Here is an 18186-nt window from a genome sequence, read left to right on the forward strand (position 1 = left end):
ACTATATCACGTCCATTTAGGAGAGCACCAACCACATCATCAAGAATAATCAGCATCCTTTGGTGTTAGTGCTTCATATCTTCTATCCAGCATTAGGGTAAAAAGAAAATGGTCAGCCTAATTATGCTGTGTGGAAAGGGAAGGGGGACATTATGGTCAAGAGATGACGCCAAACGTTGTCAGGAAGTGGCAAGTAGAGGGAGAGAACAAGAATCAGATGAGGCCAGGGCCGCATGTCTCCAGGATCAAAGAGTCAGGACAAAAAAAAGATGAGAGAAAAAGAGACAGACTCCAGGATCAGAGACAAACAACTAACAGCAGAAGGGATGTAGAGACGGTGGATGAAATGGCTACACATCTCCAGAATGACACCGAGAGGCACAAGGGTGGCAGATAAACCAGAAATGATGCCATCAAAAGTGTCCTTCGTTAAATGAGGAGCAGCTATATTTGCTTTGCTATGTGGCATTCTTTAATAAACTGAGGTTTTTTACTTCAGTTTCCAAAGCAAAGTGATACGAATAGCATTCAGGAAAATTTAATGTACATTCTGGTCACATCAGACTGCACAACCTTTCTGTAACGCCCAGGTCTATCGGCTCGTGTTTATCTACGGGACACCCATCTGTCCACCAAAGTGTCTCATGGTTGCATAGTTGCTGTGTAATGCCACCTCAAATACAAACTCACACATCAAATATCAGACAGCACACAATATACGATTTACAGATTACGCTTTATAAATCTTACTGGAACTATGTAATTAATAGAGATACAATATAAAAGGGAAATTAAAAGGCGCCAAACTTATCAGAGTTCAACCACTTTGTGCACAACCATTGGAGTTCAATTAACGGGTTCCTCTTTCCACCATGCGATCCCCTCCAACCCCCTCGACTCGCCACTCGGGACCAACCCCAGTGGTCGACTAGAGCGCGTCCAGCACGTCCTTCCTCTTCGTGTCTCCTCCTGAAAACCCCGCCAAACCACACGGTTCCCAGCCATATGAGACAGAATATCACCCACAAAAAGAATAACATGGACACTCATTGGTTCGTTCTTTCCCTCATCAATATTATAACCCAAACAAACAGGGAGAGAGAGAACGCCTTACATCGGTTATTATTACAGAAAAGCCATTTTTATTATAACATAACAAAGAAGCCACTTTATTAGCCTTAGCAGTAATGTAAAAGAAGAAACCCCTTACACTTTTCTCAAAGGGTGCCCCAACAGGTCACCCCGATGTCTAGTGGCCCGATACAGTTCACAGAGCGCCTCCTTAGCATTAGCGCTGGGGGCAACGTACACACCGACTATAAGGACAGTGGTGAATTCCCGTGAGCAGTTTAAGGCCCATATCTAAGAAAATGTGTTGGCAGTAGAGAGGTTCCAGAGAAGGTTCTCGGGAATGATCCCTGGATTGAAACGGTTAACATTTGAGGAATGTTTGATGATTCTGGGTCTGTAAATTTGAAGGTTAAATTTGAAGACAAAATATAGTATTGATGGTCAGACTCTTGGCAGTGTGGAGAGATCTTGGGGTCCATGTCCAGAGGGCACTCAAAGCTGCTACGCTGGCTGACAGTGTTTTTAAGAAGGCGTACGATGTGTTGGCCTTCATCAGCAGTGGGATTGAGTTCAAGAGCCGAGAGGTAATGTTACAGCTATATAGGACCCTGGTCAGACTCCACTTGGAGTACAGTGCTCAGTTCTGGTCACCTCACTACAGGAAGGATGTGGATGCTATAGAGATGGTGTAGAGGAGATTTACAAGGCTGTTGCCTGGATTGGGGAGCATGCCTTATGAAAACAGGTTGAGTGAACTCGGCCTTTTCTCCTTGGAGTGACGGAGGATGAGAGGTGACCTGATAGAGGTGTATAAGATGATGAGAGGCATTGATCGGGCGGATAGCCGGAGGCTTTTTCCCAGGGCTGAAATGGCTAACACAAGGTGGCACAGTTTTAAGGTGCTTTCCCCTTCCTTTCTAGTCCTGATGAAGGGTCTCGGGCCGAAACGTCGCAGTTACTCGTCTCTATAGACACTCTCTGACCTGCCGAGTTCCGCTATCTCTTGCGCTGCAAGTTCAGTCTGTGCTTGGTCACGTCCCGCTCCCTTATTTACATACCAGAATGCTTTGCGCAAATGGAAAAGATTATAATTCCTTTTGTAGTTCGCATTAAGGCTTTGTAAATCAACTTTCTGCTGTTTGGAGAAGTTTTGTTAAATGGCTGTTTCTGTTCCAGTGTGATTTTGGTTACAATTGTAGTTGGTCGTATTTACTTTAGAAGGGTAGGGGATGTGTGAGGAGGGAATGGAGAGGACTCAGTGTCAGTATACTCTGGTTTCTCTTCAGATCGTATAAATCTTTCGCCTTTTACTAAAGATTTCCGTGGAGAGGAACACTCAGAGTCTCAAACAATTTTTTGTTGTCCTGCTTCGGTAGGGCTGGTCTAGCGTGAAAAATAGAAAATATTAGCATACACTATTACATGGACCGTCTACCCTGCAGTTGCAGTGTTATTCACTTCGTGTGGATCTGACCTACAGTGCTTTGTAAAAAATTAGAGAGCTTCTGCAGATACTATAAAACCACCGGAGGAAACTTAGTATTGTAGTTCAGGCAACATATGGCGACAGGTGATTCCCCCGAGCCTTCAGCAGGACTGGTAAGGAAGTGGGAGGGTGCCGGAATAAAATGGGTGGGAAGGAGGTCAAGCTAGAGGGTGATAGGTGGGTGCAGGAGGGGAATGATATAAACAGCTAGCAGTGACAAGCGGGGAAGGTAAAGGGCGGGAGAGGAAGGAATCGGAAAGGAGACTGAAGTGTATCGGGGAGGAGGAGGACGGGCACCGGAGGGAGGTGATGGGCAGCTGAGAAGAAGAAGTCAGAGTGGGGAATGGAAGAAGGAGGGGGAAATGATCACTTTTTGCGGAAGGAGCTGAGAAGCTCGACAAAGCGGACCCCAACTTACATCGCTCTCAGTTTGTGTAAACACTCACCCTTGGTGGAGCCACCACAAGGGGTTGGTGATGATGGACCACAGTCCAGGGTTCTTCTGTTCCTGGACAGGGAGGGGGTACGAAACCCCCCAACTGCTGTAGACTTATAACCCCCCCCCAGGGTGAAGAGTCCCTTACGGTATTGGTGTTTGTCACCGGGGGAAGATTGGTCTGTGTTTCTGTTTCAATCTCTGGTTTGTTCTTATAGTTCTGCACACCCCATCTCCCAGAGCCAGGGTGTGGACACTGTGCTGTTCCCAGTCCCATCTCCCAAAGCTGGAATGTAGACCCTTTGCTCTTCCCAGTCCGGTCTCCGAGAGAAGGGGTGAGTTAAAAACTGTTCATTGCCTTCTCCACCCTTTGCTTTGACTCTCAGTAGCCTGTTGTCCCTTGAGTGGCGTCTTCCAAGCATTCTTCCTTTTCTTTACCTGCCATTCTCCTTTGCTCTCGGCTGAACTGTATTTTTTATTGAGTCCTTCACTTGGGGAGGGCCCTGGGCCGGGGTTAGACGCTGGAGGTGGTCCCAGTCTCTGCACTGGTGGCGGGTGTGTCAGCTGTCCGCTAGGGACATTGTTAGCAGCCTGTTTTGGGTGGTGTGCACCTCCGCATACGCGTTGCAGTTTTTCCACTCCTTGGTGTGGTGGCCTCCCTGCTTGAAGTTCTTGCAGATAACTGCACTATTCTGGGCCGCTACTATCCAGATTTGCTGCAGATATAATACCACAAGGCATGGAAGAATCAACTAGACCATTCGGCCCAATGAGTTTGCTCCACTATTCCATCAGGGCTTATTTATTATCCCTCTCAATCCTATTCTCTGCCTTCTCCCCGGAACTTTTAACACCATTACTAATCAAGAACCTATCAGCCTCCGCTTTAGGGGGAGAACAAGAATCGGATGAGGCCAGGGCCGCAAGACTCCAGGATCAAAGAATCAGGACAAAAAAAGATGAGAGAAGAAGAGACAGAGGAGGAGAGGCATGCACGTCTCCAGGATCAGAGACAAACAACAAACAGCAGAAGAGATGAAGAGACGGGGAATGAAAGGACTGCACGTCTCCAGAATGACAACGAGAGGCACAAGGGTGGCAGATAAACCAGAAATGATGCCATCAAAAGTGTCCTTCATTAAACGAGGAGGAGCTATATTTGCTTTGCTACGCATCATTCTTCTTTAATAAACTGAGGTTTTCTACCTCAGTTTCCAAAGCAAAGCAATACCAATAGCATTCAGGAAAAATTAATGTACATTCTGGTCTCATCAGACTGCACAACCCTTCTGTAACACTCAGGACTATCGGCTCGTGTTTATCTAGGGGACACACGTCCGCCCGCCAAACCGTGTCTCATGGTTGCATAGTTGCTGTGTAAAGCCACCTGGTATAAACTCACACATCAAATATCAGACAGCATACAATGTACTACTTACAGATTACACTTTATAAATCTTACTGGAACTATGTAATTAATAGAGATACAATATAAAAGGGAAAGTAAAAGGCGCCAAACTTATCAGAGTTCAACCACTTCGTGCACAACCGTTGCAGCTCAATTAATGGGTTCCTCTTTCCACCATGCGATCCCCTCCGACCCCCTCGACCAGCCGCTTGGGACCAACCACGGTGGTCGACCAGAGAGCGTCCAGCACGTCCTTCCTCTTCGTGTCTCCTCCTGAAAACCCCGCCAAACCACACGGTTCCCAGCCATATGAGACAGAGTTTCACCCACAAAAAGAATAACATGGACACTCATTGGTTCGTTCCCTCAATTATCAATAATATAAACCAAACAAGCAGGGAGAGAGAGAAAACGTCTTACATCGCAGTTATTATTACAGAAAAGCCATTTTCATTATAACATAACAAAGAAGCCATTTTATTCACCTTAGCAGTAACATAAAAGAAGAAACCCCTTACACTTCTCTCAAAGGGTGCTCCAACAGGTCACCCCGATGTCTAGTAGCCCGATACAGTTCACAGAGCGCCTCCTTAGCATTAGCGCTGGGGGCAACGTACACACCGACTATAAGGACAGTGGTGAATTCCCGTGAGCAGTTTGGGGCCCATATCTAAGAAAATGTGTTGGCAGTAGAGAGGTTCCAGAGAAGGTTCTCGGGAATGATCTCTGGATTGAAACGGTTAACATTTGAGGAATGTTTGATGATTCTGGGCCTGTAGTCGCTGGAGTTCAGGAGAATGAAGGGGGATCTCACTGACACCTATTGAATATTGAAACGCCTGGACAGAATAGACGTGGAGAAGATGTTTCCTATAGTGGGGCAATCTGGGAGTAGAGGGCACAGCCGGAGAATAGAGGGACATCGAGATGTCTGTAGAGGAACGCTGCTGACCGGCACATTCCAGGCCGCAGGAGTTCATGTTGAGGGACACGCTGGAGCTCGGTGCAGCCACCGCAAGGGCTCGGTGGGAGGGGAGCACAGCAGAGAGTCTTTCTCCGACAGACAGGGAGGAGCCAGGTTGGGTGAGGAAACCCCTAAATTATTGAGGGGTGAAACATCCCAGGGGGTCGCTTCTCCTTCGGCCCTTTTCCTTTTCCACCTGCCACCTCCCCCCTCACCTATCTTTTTCCCTATCACCTACTTAAAACTCTGCAGGTGCTGGAAATCCAGAGTAACACACAAAATGGTGGAGGAACTCAGCAGGTCAGGCAGTATCTATGGAAGGGAAATAAAATCATTGTATTAGGCCGAGGCCTTTCATCAGGAATTGACCTACACAGCATCCTCCTTCCCCCACCCATTTTATTCTGGCGTTTACGTCTTTCCTCAGCAGTTCTGAAGAAGGGTCTTGGCCCAAAACTGTTTATTCCTCTCCTTAGATGCTGCCTGACTTGCCGAGTTTCTCCAGCGTGTGCGGTAACTCTTGTGTTTATGACCCGCTGTCTCACTAGCACATCGAGGGGGATGATTGAAATTAACTTTATTCGTAATAAACCTATTTACAATAATTAACTGTGCAATGTTTACATTCATAGCCGTACCGTAAAGAAGTGCCCCGTTTTCTTTACTCAGGAGCGGGCGGGCCACACCTGCGCCAAGTACAGCAGCCCTGAGAGCACCTCACCCCTGATCAGGTTCTTGGCCGTTATCGATAGGAAACGCCCTCCCCACAGTCCCAGTTTCTGTATCACCTTGGCAGTCCGCTCCTGCCAGTTCTTCCTGCACGCCTCGGCCCCTCCGAACCAGATCCCCAACACCGTCACCTGGTCGGGCCTGATGGTGAAGGGGACACCGGATCGGTCGGGCCAGTTGCCGAAGAACATTAAGGTGAACATCCACAATAACAACGTAACTGCAGCAAATCTTTAATAGGGACAGATTTTGCTACTAGAACCCAAGGCTATTTGAAAAATGCTCAGTATCTTCGCTCTAACTCTTACCCCCTAAATGCAATGTATTTTGGGTATGTAAGTGAAATGAAATATCTCAGAAGTTCCCGGGAAGGACGTTATAGATTCGGGCTGACGTTTGAGTTGCCAATGTCTGGAGTAATTCTCTGCTCAAAACGTATAAAATAATTAGCATTTGGAGTTTATTCCCAGTTTTAATATGCAACACGGGGGGGTGGGGGTTTCACAAAGGGGTTGCAGAGGCAGAGGTATCTTTTCCCACTTCACTAGATATTAATTCATTCCCCGTGTTGTGTGGAAAATAAAACCCGATGAAGCGCGTCCGGTTTGTCCTAATCTCACGGGTTAACGTACTTTTATGCCGCCTAGTGTAATCTGTATGTGATCAGTATTCATTATATTTCGCACACCGCAGGCAGACTGCCAAAACTGCCAGGCAGGACGACAGAGATAGCGATTTCCATTTGAATGACATTTGACCAAAGTCAGCACTCCTCCCAAAACAACCTTATCTATTTATTTATGATTTTTTTATACAGTTGATCTTCTTTTGCACGTTGGTTGTCAGTCTGAGTTTGTGTGGGGTTTTCCACTGATTCTACTGTATTTCTCTGTTCTACTGTGAATACCTGTAAGAAGATGAATCTCAAGGTAGTAATGGTGACATAGCCTTACTTTGATAACACATTCACAGTGAGCTTCCTCGTCTTCCTAACCAGAAGACCACAATTTGTGCAGATTGGTGATAATATCTCCTCCTCACTGGCAATTAACACTGGTACACCTCAGGGGTGTGTGCTTAGCCCACTGCTCTACTCTCTATTGTCATGAACCCCATGACAGGAATAAAGAACCAGCAGAGATGGAAAACACTTTGGAGTACAGTATTGCTATAAACTAATAATATTTATTAGTAACTACGCAATACAGTAATATAAATGTAGATAAATCAAACAGGTTAGTAATGATTATATATATAAGTATATCAGTAAGTGTGGAAATATATATGTATGAAAAACCAAGCTTCTTTCAGTCTTGGGGTAAAAAGATACAGTCTTACAATGATGAGTAAAGTTCAGTTCAGTTCGTGGTATTGAGTTGAGTAGTGATGGAGAGAGGGAGAGATTTGAGTCTTCAGGTGAGCTGATGCCGTTGATCTTCCCGTTGTCCTTTGAAATCCTTTAAAAGTCATCGACTGTGACTTTAACAAAGGGGACCAGTTTTCTGTGGTGGAGCTATCACCCAGGTGAGGCTGGACACATGGACAACTCCCTAGCAGTCAACCCTTTTCCTCTTTCCACTGCAAGAGCGATTGATCGATCCTCCAAAACCCACTTTTTCTGCGGGCACAACAATGCTCATTCAGTGTCCAGAACATGCGTCTGAGGTCGGTATCATCTAACCTCCTATTTTATCTTCCTGTACTGAGCATCAACTGTTATTCAAATAACTCCTCCTTCCTTTGTCTGTGAAGAAATGCAAGCAGGCAAAAAGTCCTTGAAAAAGTATCAACAATCTGCCTTCGGTCACCATAGCAACTTACGAGCTGCTCGGTGCCATCTCTCTCCAACTCCAGCAGAAATTCAGAAGTTAACCAGTTCTTTCTCGTTCCTTGAAGTGACGGTCCAACAGTTAGTCTTCGTCTCTCTCTCTCTCTCTTTTACAAACAAGCTATCGGTGGTAAATAACTCTCTCTCTCTCTCTTCAAAAGCACAGTTAATAGGGGTAATCCATGATTCCATCACACTATGTACACACGACTTTGTGACTAGGCGTAGCTCAAACATCATCTATAAATTTGCTGATGATACAACCATTGTTGGTCAAACCTCAAATGGAGATGAGAAGGTGTACAAGAGCAAGATATACAATGTCAGTAAGATGAAAAAGCTGATTGTGGACCTCAGAAAGGGGAAGACGAGGGAGTATGAACCAATCCCCATAAAGGGATCAGAACTGGAGAGTGAGCACCTTCAAGTTCCTGGGTGTGAATATCTCTGGGGATCTAACCCGGTCCCAACATATTGATGCAGCTATAAAGAAGGCAAGACAGCGGCTATTTTTCTTTAAGCGTTTGAAGAGATTTGGTTTGTCAACTAAAACACTCAAAAACTTCTGTAGTTGTACTGTGGAGAGCATTCTGACAGGCTGCATCACTGTCTGGTATGGGGGGCTATTGCACAGGACTGAAAGAAACCGCAGAAAGCTGTAAAATTAGTCAGCTGCGTCTTGGGTATTAGGCTCCAAAGTACCCAAGACATCTTCAAGGAGCAATGCCTCAGAAAGGCGGCGTCCATTATTAAGGACCATCACTCTGGACATGCCCTTGTCTGATTGTTGCTGTCAGGGAGGAGATACAGAAGCCTAAAGGCAAACACTCAGCAATTCAGGAACAGCTTCTTCCCCCTGCCATCCAGTTCTTAAATGGACATTGAACCCTTGAACACCACCTCACTTTTTAAAAACTATATATTATTTCTGTTTTTGCACTATTTTTAATCTGTTCAGGATTCAGGAACAGCTTCTTCCCCTCTGCCATCCGATTCCTAAATGGACATTGAAGATTTGGGCAGTACATCACTTTTTTTAATGTATAGTATTTCTGTTTTTGCACATTTTTTAATAATCTATTCAATATACATAATTGATTTACTTGTTTATTTATTGTTACCTTTTATTTTATTTTTTACTATTTTTTTCTCTCTCTGCTAGATTATGTATTGCATTGAGGTGCTGCTGCTAAATTAGCAAATTTCACGTCACATGCCGGTGATAATAAACCTGATTCTGAACTTTGACCTAAACAGCTCGGCAGTCCCTGCTGATCCCTGCTGCCCTCAAATGGATCTGGCAGGTCACCGTACAATAGTCCCTGACTGTAAGGCCATTGTCGTTTGGTCTGCGAGGCCTGTTAGCTGAGGCCGATCCTTTCAATCTCCAAGGATCAATTAGGGATTTGCTATTGTGTGTTACCAGGGCATGACTTGCAACAAAAACATTCAACAATTATAAAGAATTATATGAGAAGAAAGTTGGAGGTTAAAGGACAGATATGGTGTAAAAAGCTCATAAATACATAGATGCCAGCATGTAGAGTATTTTCAATGGGAACAGCATTATAAAGTGGTTTAAAGTGTTTACAATGCAGTGACTGAGGTAACAGATAGAGAGAAAGGGGTGGGCAAATTAGAATGGTTGATCGGATTAACTGTGTGTGGAAGATACTTTGAATATAGCTTGTTGTTTTAATAGTCCTGTAGTGCTTTCCAAAAGGGAGCTTTAGAAAAAGGCAGTTTGCTAGTTGGGGAGTGATTTTTTTCCCTGCCCAATCTCAGCAAATTATGCATCTTAAATTGCTGCCTAATTTAGATCACAAGATATTCTCAGGGTTGAAACTCCTGTGCTGCCTGTATTAATAATGCTTTACATAGAAATACTTGGCATCAAATGTGATTGAGAATGCTATTTTTAAATTTTTCTTTCTTTCCTTTTGTATTTGCACAGTAGTTGTCCACCCTGTCGCTGCGGTCTCACACCGATTCTATTACGGTTATTGGAGTTATTGAGTATGTCCACCAGGAAGTGAATCTCAGGGTTGCACATGGTTACTTACTTATAAGTACTTTGATAATAAAGTTACTTCGATCTTTGAACTTTATATAGGTCTGGTTCAATAATAACAACAAACTTGGGTTGTTTTGTTTAGAGCGGTGGAGGCTGACAGGTGATCTGATAGGGGTTTATAAGATTGAGAGGCATCGAGAGAGCAGACAGGGAGCACCTTTTTCCCAGAGTAGAAATGTCTAATGCCAGAGGGCATACATTGAGGGTGAGAGGGTATAGGTTCAAAGGGGATGTGAGAAGTAAGTTTTTTACTCGGAGTTATGGCTGCCTGGTACGGTGGTAGAGGCAAATACGTTAGAGGCTTTTAAGAGGTGTTTGGATAGGCACATGAATATGAGGAAGATGGAGGGATATTGACATTGTGTAGGTAGGGGGGATTAGTTTTTTTTGGGGATTTTTGCTTTACTTTTTAGCTGGTTCAGCACAACATTGTGGGCTGAAGGGTTTGTACTCTTCGATGTTCCAAACAGTGTGTAAGTAGCATCTTTAAACTTTGCTAAGTAGAGTACATGTAGTTTATTGTGATTGAAGCAGGTTCCACATATTCACCCATTACAGCAGCTAATCGTAAATCATTTCTGTGCTGAGTTATACCACGATTTTGAACGCTGTCCGGGAGGAGGTACAGGAGCCAGAAGACCAATTCAGGAACAGTTCTTCCTCTTGGCCATCAGTTTCCAGGAACCCATGAACAATAATTTATAGTAACTTTATGCCTTTGCACTGTCCTGCTCCCACAAAACAACACCCTTCATTCACGTAAGCCAGTGACAGTAAATCTGGTTCTGGTTCTGATAAACCGGAGGGCCTCAGTGGGTCAGGCAGAATCAATGGAGGGAGATGGACAGCTGGTGTTTCAGCTCTAAAGCCTTTATCTGGACTGAGACAGACCAGCCAAAAGAGGTGAAGGGAAGGTGCGGCGCAACAGGCAGCAAGTGAGAGGTGGATCTAGGTGAGGAGGGTGAGAGTGGAGATAGGCCGGCTTCCTACCTGGATTCCTGCTCCCCTTCCAGGCCTCCCAGCTAAATAAGGTACCCCACTTTTGAAACCTGCTCTCCACTCTTCAGTAAACCGGCGGACAACACAAAATGCTGGAGGAACTCAGCGGCCAGGCAGCACCTATGCGAAGGAATAAAGAGCTGACACTTTGGGCTGAGGATCTCTGGATTTCTAGCATCTGCAAAACCACTCCTTTATTTTTTTTACTTCTGCAGAACAGGGCCTTTCACCCCAACAAGCCACACCACCCAGCGACCCAGCTGCAGCGTTTAACACTAGCCTAACCACGGGGCAATTTCCAATGGCCAATTAACCCGCTAACCGGTACATCTTTGGACTGTGGGAGGAAACCAGAGCACCCAGAGGAAACTCACCTGGTCACGGGGAGAATGTACAAACTCCTTACCGACGGCGCTGGATTTGAACTCCAGACTCCAACACCCTGGGCTTCAGTGGCATCACGCTAACTGCTACCCTGCCATGGCGCACTGTTGTGTTTCTAATTAAACCAGCTTCTGTGTGGCACCTTTTACTTGTGCAAGGCTGTTTTAGATAACAGTGTGGCAGAGTGGCATTGTAGGCAACAGGCTCATAGTGATAACTGTACTCGATCCCCCATTCACAGTGAGCAGGAGTTTTGCTCTGAGGTTAGTGAATGACATTTGTAAAATTCAGAATAATTAAATATATTTTTAATATACTCTTATTTTTATTGGAAGTAAAGCTTTTGTCTCCAGGTATCTTTGCTTCACTTTTGAAAAGAAGTATTACCCTGAACAGCAAGTGCCCATTCAAAAAATTGTATCGAACAAGGGTTTGCACAACATCAAAGGATAGATACCCCACACAGAGATACATCCTCTCCAATAGTATCTAAACATGTTAACCATCACATTATTTTAAAACAAGGCCTATCTTGCAGGCATCTTATCAACAACATATTAAACTGGGTGTGTCACTAATGTTGGGTCAAAATGGGCACCTGAGAGGCTGGCATGCACGTTACACCCTCAGGGTGGGTCACACACACCTGAGGTATTTTTGTATTTTTGTCTGTTCATCAATAGGTTCTGGAGTAGTTCCCGAGGACTGGAAAATTGTAAATGTCACTCCACTCTTTAAGAAGGAAGTGAGGCAAAAGGCAGGAAGTTATAGTCCAGTTGGCCAGACTTCAGTGATCGGCAAGATGTTGGAGTCCATTATTAAGGATGAGGTTTCAGGGTATTTGGAGGCACATGATAAGATAGGCTGAAATCAGCATGGTTTCCTTCAAAGGAATTCTTGCCTGACAAATCTGTTGGAATTCTTTGAGCAAATAAGAGGCAGGATAGTCAAAGGAGAGGCAAAGGATGTTGTTGACTTGGACTTTCATAAGGCCTTTGATAAGGTGCCGCATATGAAGTTGCTAAACAAGGTAAGAGCCCATGGTATTACAGGAGAGACATGAGCGTGGCTTGAAGTTTGGCTGACTGGCAGGAAGCAAAGAGTGGGAACAAAGGGGGCCTTTTCTGGTTGGCTGCTGGTGGCTAGTGGTGTTCTGCAGGGGTTGGTGTTGGGAGCTATGATTTTACATTATATGTCAATGATTTTGATGATGGAATTGATGTCTTTGTGGTAAAGTTTGCAAACAATAAAGAGATAGGTGGAGGGGCAGGTAGTGTTGAGGAAGCAGGGAGATGCAAAAGGACTGAGACAGATTGGGAGAATGGGCAAAGAGGTGGTAGATGGAATACAGTGTCGGGAAGTGTGTGGTCATGCACTTTGGCAGAATGAATAACGGTGTAGATTATTTTCTAAACTGGGAGGAAATTTAGAACTCAGAGTAGCAAAGGGATTTGAGAGTCCTTGTGTAGGAAGGCAGGCAAATGCAATGTTAGCCTCATTTCAAAAGGACTAGAATATAAAAGTGTGTAATGCTGAGGCTTCAAGGCATAGGACAGACCACATGGAGAATTGTGAGCAGTTTTGGGCCCCTTATCAAAGAAAGGATATGCTGGCCTTGGAGAGGGTCCAGAGGAGGTTCATGAGAATGGTCCTGGGAATGAAAGGGTTAACGTATGAAGAGCGTTTAAAGGCTCTGGGCCTGTACTCGCTGGAGTTTAGAAGAACGAGGGAGGATCTCATTGAAGCCTATCGAATATTGAAAGGCCTAGATAGAGTGGTTGCAGAGAGGTGGAGAGGATTTTTCCTGAAGGGAGGGAACCTCGGACCAGCGGCACAGCCTCAGAAAACAAGAACGTCCCTTTTGAAGAAAGATGAGGAGGGACTTATTTAGCCAGAGTGTTGAATCTGTGGAATTCATGGTCACAGATGGTTGTGGAGGCCAAGTTGTTGAGTATATTTAAAGTGATGGTTGATAGGTTCTTGATTATTAAAGGGTCAAATGTTGCGGGGAGAAGGCAGGGGAATGGGGTTGAAATGGCTAATAAGTCAGCCATGGTGGAAGGGCAGCGTACCCTACTTTACTCCTATGTCTTATGTGGGGATTGGATTGCTGTGGAAGACAGCATTTATTGTTCATCCCCCATTTCCCTCCATCTGCTTGCAAGGAGACAACGTGTTGGCTTTCATCAACTGAATGAGAATTGAGAGTTGGCCCAGAGAAGGGTGCCTGCAGTCACACACACAGACCAGGGTGGGTAAGAATGGCAGATCTCTTGGTAAAGACTGGAGTGAACCATATGAGGGCATTGCCTTCAGGGTCATCATCCCAATTACACAGGGAGAGACGCTGCCCACAGCCCGGGTTCAATCCTGACCTAAGGTGCTGTCTGTTAGGAGTTTGCATGTTCGCTCTGTGATCAGAGGGTCCGGGAATGGTAGGTTTACCGGCTGCTGTAAATCAGCCCCTGCTGTGGTAGAATTGGGGGTATTTGATGAGCGTGCGGAGGGAAGGAGATTGGATGGTCGATGGTCAGTATGAACCCACTGGACAGTAAGGTCCAGCTCTGTGACCCCACTTTCTCGGCAGACCTTGACGAGGGCGTCATGTCTACTCAGAGTCACGGAGAGACACGTAGACGCCACTTTGTGAAACTCCTGAGCCGCTGGCTGCCTGGCCTGCCACCTGGAGTGCCGTCGGTCAGAGCCACTTCTCGGCAGGGGAGCCGCTGAACTCTGCTGGGGAGCCAGGAAAAACAGGAAAGTCCCTCTCACATCCCCACCTCCGGTCCCGTCAGCACCTCGCGGCACAGTCACCGTTCTTTATCCTGCGGCCGTGGGCTGCCAGCAATAAACAAAGAAGCTGCTGAACTAACAGGCCTCCTTAGACAAAGTGCTGCCTTCGCTAGACTTGCAGAGGCAATATTTAGATCACAGAGCTTTCAACCTTATCACACAAACACTATCTTCAGAAGCAAAGAGCTAGCACAAAGAATTTACACCTGGTGTCACATCGATGGAATATTCTACCTATATACCCACAATTTAAATTTACGTTATTTAACACAAGGCAAATGACAACACACTATCACTTTAACACACCATTTTAAAAAAATGACAGCACGCTACCATGAAATAATTGCAGATGGACCTTATTCAAATATATTGATCAATAAAGAAAATCACACACGTCTATCAGACAGTATTTGGAATTTAAAAGAGCAGATTGACCCTACACCTGACAAATTTAAATTTAATAGGGTGATATTACCTTTGGTGGAAATAGTGCTAAAATGGTGATACAAGTTTGGTGATACATTTTCAGCACAATCTGAGTTTTTTCTCAATTGAGTGGAAAAATATATATTTTTGGCTTTGAATTTTCTATTGACTGTTCAATTATTCCAGCTAGGGACAATTTCATTATGCATATGTACTGTTTATATAAAATTGATGGATTTTTTCCTCTATTGGATACTGCAAAATGATCTGAAATGTAAAATTTATTTGTAGCACAGGCCCATGTGATAGTTCTGTTTGATTTTTTTTTGAATTTGTAATACACCAATGAAGGACTGGCACAAAAACAGGAAATGGTGGAAATCCTCAGGAGGTCAGGCAGGATCTGCAGAGGGAGAAAGAGAATTAGCAACTCAGAACAATGGCTTCTTAGTCATCCGTCGGAAACCTCACTCAATTTCCTGGTCCTGACTTGATGAGATTTTCCAACATCTTTCTGTTTTTTCAAAAATTTCAGATGTCCTGCATCTGCAGTGTTTCACCACTATAACTGAAAGCTGGAGGCACCAATCTGACATAAAATATGCCTTTCGCTCGGCCTGACCTGCCGAGTTCCTCCAGCATTTTGAAATTGTGTTCCTCTGGATCTCCAGCACCTGCAGAATCTCTTGTGTTTGTGACTTACTGTTTGCTTCATGTAGAGTACAATATCATTAATGCCTGTTTTAAAGTCCTTTTTGCATTTGATAGGTTCACATTGAATGTGCAATACTTCAACTAACCACTTTGTGTTTTAAAGACACGAGTATGGATCTATAGCAAGAAATAACTCTTGGACAACCTACAAGGGATGAGAAAGACAAGGGTAACACCCCCAACACAAAGCCAGACTCTGCGGATGGTCGCAACAGTCTGTTAGACAGAGGAATCTCTGATGGACTTTTGATGGATTGTCTTGGTTCTGTTAAGGAAAGGAAAGGCAGTGCACAGGCATCCTGCTATCATCACTAACCCCAGGCTGGTCCACGCACAGAACATGGACCAACTGTAACCATGATCCACATCCCTCGGGAGCCCGTAGATAAACTTTGGCTGGCGTGACAAGTCATAAGAAATGCTGGCTGCGAAGGTGCAAAGAGAAATTGTGCAAAAGATTCCTAAAAAAAACCAAAAAAAAACAAGTGTAAATAATCTCATTATATGTATCCATTATACAAACCATTTCAACAACGGACCACTTTCATTGAGAGATGAATGAACAGAGATCTGTGACAAAACACGATCAGTGGCAAGTTCTTTTAAATGGATAAAGATACACTCAGTGGCCGCTTTATTAGGTACATCTGTACATTAATGTAAATATCTTATCAGCCAACTGTGTGGCAGTAGCTCAATGCAGACATGGTCAAGAGGTTCAGTTATTGTTCAGACCAAACATCAGAATGGGGAAGAAATGTGATCCAAGTGACTTCGCAGTGGAATGATTGTTGGTGCCAGATGGAGTGGTTTGAGTATCAAAGAAACTTTATCTGCTGGGATTTTCACACACACAGTATCTAGAGTTTATAGAGAATGGTGCCAAAAACAACATCCAGTGAACAGCAGTTCTGTGGGTGAAAACAGCTTGTTAATGAGAGAGGTCAGAGGAGAATGGCCAGACTGGTTCAAGCTGACAGGAAGGTGACAGTAACTCAACTAACCAGGCATTACAGCAGTGGAGTGTAGAAGTATATCTCTGAATGCACAGCACGCCAAACCTTGAAGTGGATGGACTAAAGCAGCAGCCGACCACAAACATACACTCGACGACATTTTATTAGGCACAGAGGGAGCCTAATAAAGTGGACACCGAGTGTATGCCGTGCACAGTTTTTTTTTGGAGGGGTTTTCTAAGACACCGTTACTTAATACATGCTGCTTTACAAAATTTACATTCATATAAGGCTATTTTTTCATAGAGAAATTTCAGAAATAATCCATTGTACAATGTGATTTACAGTTGCATCTAAATTCTCTCTCACTAGGGCATTCATTTTACTGCATTGAGGCTACAACAGGATGTTTGGTGTCTCCCGGGACCTGTGCAGGCATGTCAACAATTCTTCCTACTTATCACTGGAGTAGAATGAAGCAAAGATAAGCAGCATTATAGACAAAATAAAAATGAGACATTGTAAAGAAATCTCAAAAGATTAAATGTAAGGAGTAAAGTTGGAAACTGCAACATTCCCCACTTTGAAGTAAACAGGGTTTCCGTCAGTAAAGAGGTGCCTTGCCATCCAGGCCACGCTCTCTTCTCATGACTGCCATTGGGAAGGAGATACAGGAGTCTCTGGTCCCCTGCCACCTGGTTCAGGAACAGTTCTGATCCTACAACCATCAGGCTCCTGAACCAGTGTGGATAACCTCACTCACCTCAACTCTGAACAGATTCCATAACCTACTCTCGAGGACTCGACAACTCACGTCCTCAGAATTATTGACTGATTGATTCATTTGTGTGTTTGCTTGTTTATTTATTTGCACAATTTGTCACCATTTGCCCGTTGGTTGTTTGTCAGTCTTTATTAAGTATAGTTTTTTTCATACATTTTATTGTATTTCTTTATTTTTCCATAAATGTCTGCAGGAAAATGAATCTCAGGGCTGTACTGTATATAGTGATACCTACGCATTTCGACTTTGACTTGGTTAAAATATAGAACATAGAACATTACAGCATAGTACAGGCCGACCTTTTAACTGACTCCAAGATTAATCTAATCCTTCTCTCCATTTTTCTATCAGCCACATGCCTATCTAAGGGCTTCTTAAATGTCCCTAACATATCTGCCTCTACCAACATTGCTGGCAGTACATTCCAGGCACTCACTACTCTCTGTGTAAAGAAGCTACCTCTGAAATTCCCCCCCCCACCCCCCCCCACACACACATGCACACACACCCTCCTCCCCACACCTTAAAATTATCCCTCCTTGTATTATCCGTTTATATCTCGGGAAAATTTCCCTGACTGTCCATTCAATTTAGTCTCTTATCATCTTAACCATCTCTATTGTCACCTCTCATCCTCCTCTCCAAAGTGAAAAGGCCTAGCTCATACAACCTATCCTCATAAGACATGCTCTCTAATCATGCTGGTAAATCTCCTCTGCACCCTCTCTAAAGTTAGAGAGAATCTGGTGTTACTGTGTGTTTTGAGGGCAGTCCCTTGGGAAAAATATCTTAACTCTGGAGGAAGTTGAGAGAAGGTTCACATGAATGATCCTGGGAATGAAGGGGTTAACACACGAGGAGTGTTTGATGGCTTTGGGCCTGTACTCGCTGGAGTTTAGAAGAATGGGGCAGGAATTCTCATTGAAACCTACCAAATATCCAAAAAGCCTGGATAGAGTGGATGTGGAGAGGATGATTCCTATAGTGGGGGAGTCTAGAACCAGAGGCCACAGCCTCAGAATAGAAGGATGTGTCTTTAGAACGGAGATGAGGAGGAATTTCTTTAACCAGAGGGTGGTGAAACTATGGAATTCATTGCCAGAGATGTGTGTGGAGGCCAAGTCATTGGGTATA

The 18186-nt window shown here is 44.4% G+C and overlaps 1 protein-coding gene and 1 non-coding gene across 3 annotated transcripts in view; one reads left to right on the top strand and one right to left on the bottom strand.

The window, feature by feature from the left end:
• Nucleotides 1–2337: 2337 nt before the first annotated feature.
• LOC134351249 (U5 spliceosomal RNA) lies at nucleotides 2338–2451 on the top strand. Its single transcript, XR_010019095.1, has one exon. It is a non-coding gene; the product is annotated as a U5 spliceosomal RNA (small nuclear RNA).
• Nucleotides 2452–6973: 4522 nt separating this feature from the next.
• Nucleotides 6974–18186, bottom strand: part of tmem178a (transmembrane protein 178a) — a 33512-nt gene continuing 22299 nt past the window's right edge. The window contains exons 4-5 of one of the 2 annotated variants that reach the window (XM_063056370.1): nucleotides 15629–15773; nucleotides 6974–7001 (exon numbers count right to left, since the gene is read on the bottom strand). In XM_063056370.1, coding sequence (XP_062912440.1) covers nucleotides 6989–7001; nucleotides 15629–15773 — 158 coding nt within the window. In that variant the 3' untranslated portion in view covers nucleotides 6974–6988. Of the gene's footprint in view, nucleotides 7002–7276; nucleotides 15774–18186 lie in introns of those variants that run through there. The other variant, XM_063056369.1, reaches the window with a different exon arrangement.

The sequence above is a fragment of the Mobula hypostoma genome, chromosome 8, assembly GCF_963921235.1.
Source record: "Mobula hypostoma chromosome 8, sMobHyp1.1, whole genome shotgun sequence".
Taxonomy (NCBI): domain Eukaryota; kingdom Metazoa; phylum Chordata; class Chondrichthyes; order Myliobatiformes; family Myliobatidae; genus Mobula; species Mobula hypostoma.